Here is a 6,854-nt window from a genome sequence, read left to right as displayed (position 1 = left end):
GCTTTGTTTATAAAAATAATAAAGATGGGATACAAATAAATAGAATAAAATAATAATAATACTTACTTCTTCGTAAGGACTACAATCTTTAACAACAATATTTGGTCGGAAGATAGTCATTGAAGCTTTCTTTTCTAATCTTGTATTTAGATCATTCAAGGAACCTTCAGAAATCAGCAAAATTGGACTGCCTTCAGCATAGGCAACCTTTAAAAATAAATACAAAAAAGTCTACCATTGACAATCATAAAGATTAGGATTTGTCTCAAAGTGCCACCATTGGTTGACATAACAAAATCCAATCTTCACTTGTGACCATTTTCATTCCAAAGAGCTTACAGCAATTTGATAAAACTACACTTTAATTTCAGAAAATGCTTTTAATTAAAATATGACATATCTATTTCATATTTTTATTGTGAACATTCATAGATTAAGACATGATTTATTTAATTATGATTGGTTGAATACTGTAATCCTAACTGGTAGGTTTCACACAAAATGCTATATCATAAAATTATAGCTTGCAACACACATGAAGTCAAATCTCATAAAGTGATATTTATTTATTTATTTGTAACATACTATCTGTTTATTATTAGAAGTTAAAAAATGGGTGCAAAGAGAAATAACTAAAGATAATTTCTAATCATGATTATCAATTAGGTGTACTTAAATTAAAGTAGAAGTGAAAATCATGAGCTTAAAATCAATAGGATGTGAAATGGCATTTTTTTTCTTTTGCTTTCAGTGTTGCAATTCATACCAATTCTTCAATCATTCTTCACCATGAAAATAATCCCTCTGCTATCCAGTCTTTCTGGCTGAATTAGTAAAGCCTATTTATCATCATAAATTAAAAACATACCTTTAAAAAAAACACCTATATTTTGGCTATTGCTCAGTATGGAATAATGTGAGGATAAGATAAGTTCCTCAAGACCTTGCAACTTTATCATGAAATCTCAGTGAATTTTAATTTTATATTAAAACAAGACATTTTCTTCCAATTACTAAATATAATATGAATCATTTAATTTCTGTGGCTTATCTTTATACATTCAATGCTTAACTAATCACTTAAACCTTATTAAAAACTCAAATACATGAGAATCTATTCTGTTAGTAACATGCATGATAATTCAATGAATTAATTCCTGAGTTATTCTATATGTGCAGAAGAAAATAGTTAAAAGATATAGAGCATTTATTAAGAAGCCTCAACAAACAGGGACAATGAAGAGGAACAATCGTGGCTCCATTTCTCTTGATTGCATTTTTGGCACAAAGATGGTACAAATTCTGCACATATAACCTTTTCTCCGATTGAATTATACATATTTTTGTATTACCATAAAGAAAGAGGGCTACATAAAATGGTTATATGAGTTATTCTGATCCCAGAGCAAACATTCTGGAAGTCACAAGCATTCTCATACTTTTCCGGGAAGATGACAAAATACACAAAAACCTCCATATTATTTAATAATCCCAATACATTTAGCTAAATATTAAATACTGATTTCAGTGGAACATAATTCTAAGCATACTATATAACAGGGGTCTTCAAACTTGGCCCTTTTATGACTTGTGGACTTCAACTCCCAGAATTCCTCAGCCAGCGTTGCTGGCTGAAGAATTCTGGAAATTGAAGTCCACAAGTCATAAAAGGGCCAAGTTTGAAGACCCCTGCTATATAATATAGAGTTAGGATAGGGCTGGGGAGATCAAGAATGAAGTCAGTCTCAGAAAATTATTGGATGACTTTGAGCCATCCAATCTCAATCCAATCTGTCTCACTTATATATAAGTACAGCTTGTATATAAGTACAGTTAACAACCTTGAATTACAGGAGGAGGAGGAGGAGGAGGAGGAGGGGAGGAGGAGGAGGAGGAACTGAGGCATTTCACCCATTACTATAGAAGTATTCTTTGAAACAGAAACTTACGGAGCTTAAAACTAATGCAAATATTAAAAAAATATTTTTGAGGGAAACTGTATTCTGACCTCATCTTTTGGTAGAAAAGCAGGCAATAAATCACTTGGCTTCCTTGAGACCATATTTGTTTCATAATGGACCAACCGATAAGGCTGTATGTTCAGGAAAGTAGTGATCCATTCAGCTGCTTCATCTCCGCAGTCCCTGCCTTGAGTTTGAAGTCCATATCGTCTAATAGACCATAAGAGACATTTTTGCAGTTGCTTGGAAGCTTGACATTCAATACAGTTACTGATGTTTCAGTATTTCATGGTCTTCCATGCTTTGCCTTTCTGTGTTCTGTTTGCATATAAAGCAGCTTAACTACCATACCACCCATGAACATCTAAAATTGCTCCATAAATGTACACCACTGGAATTTTAATAATTTAATTTAATAGCTACCTAAATTAACAGGAAAAAGGATAGAAAGAATGCCACATTCAGACTATGATCCAGTAAAAGTATAAAGACGTTTACTGAAAAAAATAGCATTCATGAGTATTAATAAAAATCTGAGATAGAAATAATTATTTTAACTCTGAATATCTTCCTATCATACCAAAATAAATAGCACTGAGAAACAGAAGACAGTGTTAACGGGGTGTTTATAAGGTAACACAAACTCTTCAAAATATTGGGATATATGGAGAATGTGGAAACTAACATGCATGAATAAAAATAAAAAAATAAATTGGAAAAGTAGCAAAAACAAAGGGACATTTCAAAAGCATTTACTACAGGTATTTAGCAGTGAATCCGTTATGGGCAGAAATCTTATCAAATACACTGATGTAATAAAGAATAAAATTCAATGAAGTTTATAAAGTATTCATGATTAGTATAAATTATTAATCATAATAATTGCAGAATTTGATAGCTTGCTGAACTACATTTCATATAAAATATAATGTATTATTTTGTATAATATTGAAATATAGCTTTTTTTCCCTTTTGTACTCTTCTTGGCATTTTTTTTCATTATGAATCTACAATCATTAGTAGCTGGAAGATGCGTTTTTAAAGATTAATGAGGGCTGCAGTGAGCAAGTAATAACAACATGATGTCAGCAAGCATGTGGGATTGGGTGCCATTTCTGAATTTGAGTAGTGTGGGGTTTTTAGGAAAGATGTTTTTAAGTGTTAACTTTAAGAGTTACATCTGTTGTTTCCTGATCTGCCTTCCACTTCTATTTCCACTATACAATACTGGACTACTGTACCTCTATTATTCAGTAGATTACAACAAAATTATAGGCTCTGGAGGGATAAAACAAAGCTACCAAAGCCTACATCCCAAATATTTGAATAACACAAAATAAAAATGCTATTTGCCCGACAATCATACTATCGGCCCAAAAACCTTTCAGACCTTGTAAATGAAAGGGCAGTGAGGGACAACTGAGTTTGAATGGGTGATGGTGGTAACAAGACCCCAGAGTGTGGAGACTACATTTCTCCCCCCCTCCCATTTTTGCTTATTATGCTCCATACAAGTCTGAGTGATTGGGGAAATATATGGAAACAAATAAATGGAAAAAATATCAGAATAAAATTGAAAAACTTGTTAATCAGGAAGCAAGAAAAATTAAAACTTTTAATACGTGCAATTCCAGATTGAATTTGTCTGTGGAAGTTCAACAGGAATTCGCAGTGTCTTCATTCCTGGGGCATTCAGGATTAAATAGTCATCTTCATAAGATACACTAATTAGAACCATGCGAGGAATGCTCTTAGCAGATACCATTTGTCCATTTTCTTTGATCACAGTCCAAAATCTACATAAGAAAGAGCATGTATTATTTAAAAACACCTATATATGAAACTAATAAGCAACAAAAATACACTGCAGCCTTTAAAACCAACAAGACTCAATAGTATGCTGGACTCGACTGGGGAATTCAGAAAGTCCACATGTATTAAAGTGGCCGAGATTGAGCAACACTGCTCTTGACAAAGAATTAAAACAAGAAATCTATTGCAAACCTTGCTAATGATACGCTACTACATACAGTAGGAAAAAAAAGATAAGAGACCATGGCCTCAGGGAATTTTATCATTTTTTTTCTCCCAGGAAGGTTGGGTTGGGTTGGGTTGGCTCGGATTTGGTAATATGTTTTTCTCAATATAATGAACTCTAACTAATCCAGTGGAATATTAGAGTGGAACTTTGTAAATTCTATGACTCTTCTTGTATCTATCAACTATCCATAAACTGAACCAAATAACAGCAAATGTGGTATGGTGGGAAAAGTTGGCTAAAAAAAACCTGTTTAAAAAATAAATACAGTAGAAGTTGTGTGTAGGAAAAAAAATCCAGGGAAACTTCCAAGAGAGACAATTGGACAATGGGTAAAAATGCTGCTCCATTCAAAGTTAGCCACATCACTCTAACCAGGGCATATGCCGCCCACCCTGTGCTTTCCAGTGCATGAAAACAGAAATGCACCATGAAGTCACTGAAACAGAGGGAGAATAGATTACTTAACTATAAGGAAGAATATGCAAATATTTCCAATGGTCACTGCTTGTAAAAGGGTTGAGAAAAATTCCTGAAGCAAGATTACTTAACTCTAAAAAAGAAAATGCAAATATTTCCAGTGGTCACTGCTTGTAAAAGGATTGGGGGAAAATCCTGAAGCAATGCTTTTGCTATCTACTTAATCTAATTCTACACACAAAAGGCACAGTAAAAGACATATTCTCATTCTTGGGTTTTACAGCTAGCATTTCCATAACAACCAAGGCAGCATAATATTATTAAGAGAAATGATAGGCAAGCAAGATACTCTTCCTATTGAAAGGAAGGAGAGATTTCCTACTAGCCAATGCAGTTAGGGATTCCTTCTGAAGAGGAGTAAGGCATCCCTCTAGAAATCAGGGGCAAGAAAGTAAAAGAGCGCTTTCAATTGTATTGTAAAGATCCTTACAGCAGCAATCAGAACAACAGAATGACAGAGTTGGAAGGGACCTTTGAGGTCTTCTAGTCCAACTCTCTGCTCAAGCAGGAAAGCGTATACTGTTTCAGACAAATGGCTGTCCACTCTCTTCCTAAAAACCTCCAGTGATGAAGCACCCACAACTTCTGGTGGCAATTCATTCTACTGATTATAATAGAATCATAGATTCAAAGTTGGAAGGGACCTTAGAGGTCTTCTAGTCCAACACCCTGCTCAAGCAGGAGACCCTAGACCATTTCAGACAGGTGGCTGTCCAGACTCTTCTTAAAGGCCTCCAGTGATGGAGTACCCACAACTTCTGGTGGCAAGCTGTTCCACTGGTTGATTGTTCTCGCTGTCAGGAAATTTCTCCTTAGTTCCAGGTTGCTTCTCTCCTTGATTAGTTTCCATCCGTTGCTTCTTGTCCTGCTCTTCTGGAGCTTTGCAGAATAATTTGACACCCCCCCTTCTTTGTGGCAGCCCCTCAAATACTGGAAGACTGCTATCATGTCACTCCTGCAATTCCTGCAGCCGTTCTTCATATGTTTTATCCTCCTGCCCCCTAATCATCTTTGTTGCCCTTCTCTGCCCTCTCTTCCAAATATCCATTTCCTAGCGCAATTTTCTTTTCTTTGCCCTATGTTTACTATTTATTTTTATTTTGCCCAACTTTAAGCTGGATGGACTTCAACTCCCAAAATTCTGACTCTGGGAGTTGAAGTCCACCCTTAAAATTACCAGGTTTGAAAGACACTGTTGGGCTTCGGTGTTCCCGGGCTAGCAAGAAACTTTCCTAATGCAGTATTAGTTCGCTTTAAAAACAAAAACAAAAAAACTAGATCCTCTCCTTCCCTTGAAGCAGTTGGCAATCACTTACGAAGGACTGAAGTTGATAACTGGGGATGGGACGGTGGATGTTACTAAGTCAGTGTTTCTCAACCTTGACAATTTTAAGGCATGTGGACTTCAACTCCCAGAATTCCACAGCCAGCAATGCTGGCTGTGGAATTCTGGGAGTTGAAGTCCACATGCCTTAAAATTGTCAAGGTTGAGAAACGCTGTACTAAGTGCTTCGATTACACAACGCCGTTCTCATCAAGGTGGTTAAACAAGCAAGCCGTTCGGAACAATCCCTCCGACGTTACCTGGAGATTCCTACGGGGACAGCCTAGCGGGATCGGGAGTTGATGAACTACAGTCCCAAATCACAACCCAGAAAGAAGCGCTCCCTTGGAAAGGTACCAAAGAGCAAGGCAGTCGGAGCCGCGGGAGAGAATCCGCTCCTCGAAGGTGCCCGCTCTTCCGCGGCCTGCTTACCGGTCCCGCAGCTTCTCGCTCCCAAGGCCCAGCCTGGTCATCTCGGCTCGCTTCACAGCCACCCCCCGGCAGGATTTGACCGGGTAGATGAACAGACCAGCCACCGTCCCCACCTGTTTCAGCCGCGGCCGTTGGCTTCGACGACTCCGCCGCCAACGCCAGGCCGCCGCGACCCCGCAGAAGAGAGCGGCGCCGGTGCAAATCCAAGCGAGCGGATTCTGAGGCAGCGGCAGCCCTGAGAAGGGGAAAAGGCCCGCGGAGCCAGACATGGTGGAGTCTGCGAGGGAGAAACGAGCCTCGGTCCTCGGTCGGTGACTCTTGCAAGGGTGGCCGCTGACCTTTCTTCTTGTCGTAATAGCAGTGGAAGGCGGAAAAGGAGTGTCTCGCTTCTGCTCATTGCCCAAGCCATTCAGCCCTCCGGCTAGAAGAGAAAACCCAGAATAGAATAGAATAGAATAGAATAGAATAGAACAACAGAATAGAATAGAATAGAATAGAATAGAACAACAGAATAGAATAGAATAGAATAGAATAGAATAGAATAGAACAGAACAGAACAACAGAATAGAATAGAATAGAATAGAATAGAATAGAATAGAATAGAATAGAATAGAAGTAG

The 6,854-nt window shown here is 37.6% G+C and overlaps 1 protein-coding gene across 1 annotated transcript in view; it reads right to left on the bottom strand.

The window, feature by feature from the left end:
• LOC107302766 (mitochondrial amidoxime reducing component 2-like) overlaps window positions 1–6,504 on the bottom strand; it is an 11,141-nt gene extending 4,637 nt beyond the window's left edge. The window contains exons 1-4 of the mRNA XM_015831917.1: window positions 6,236–6,504; window positions 3,584–3,757; window positions 2,009–2,171; window positions 67–207 (exon numbers count right to left, since the gene is read on the bottom strand). Of these exons, the coding sequence (XP_015687403.1) occupies window positions 67–207; window positions 2,009–2,171; window positions 3,584–3,757; window positions 6,236–6,504 (747 nt within the window). The remainder of the gene's footprint in view (window positions 1–66; window positions 208–2,008; window positions 2,172–3,583; window positions 3,758–6,235) is intronic.
• Between the last annotated feature and the right edge of the window lie 350 nt (window positions 6,505–6,854).

The sequence above is a fragment of the Protobothrops mucrosquamatus genome, unplaced genomic scaffold, assembly GCF_001527695.2.
Source record: "Protobothrops mucrosquamatus isolate PMUCROS unplaced genomic scaffold, P.Mucros_1.0 scaffold_289, whole genome shotgun sequence".
In the NCBI taxonomy this organism is placed as follows: domain Eukaryota; kingdom Metazoa; phylum Chordata; class Lepidosauria; order Squamata; family Viperidae; genus Protobothrops; species Protobothrops mucrosquamatus.
The sequence above is the reverse complement of the archived record's forward strand: the minus strand, read 5'-3'. Positions and strand labels throughout refer to the sequence as shown.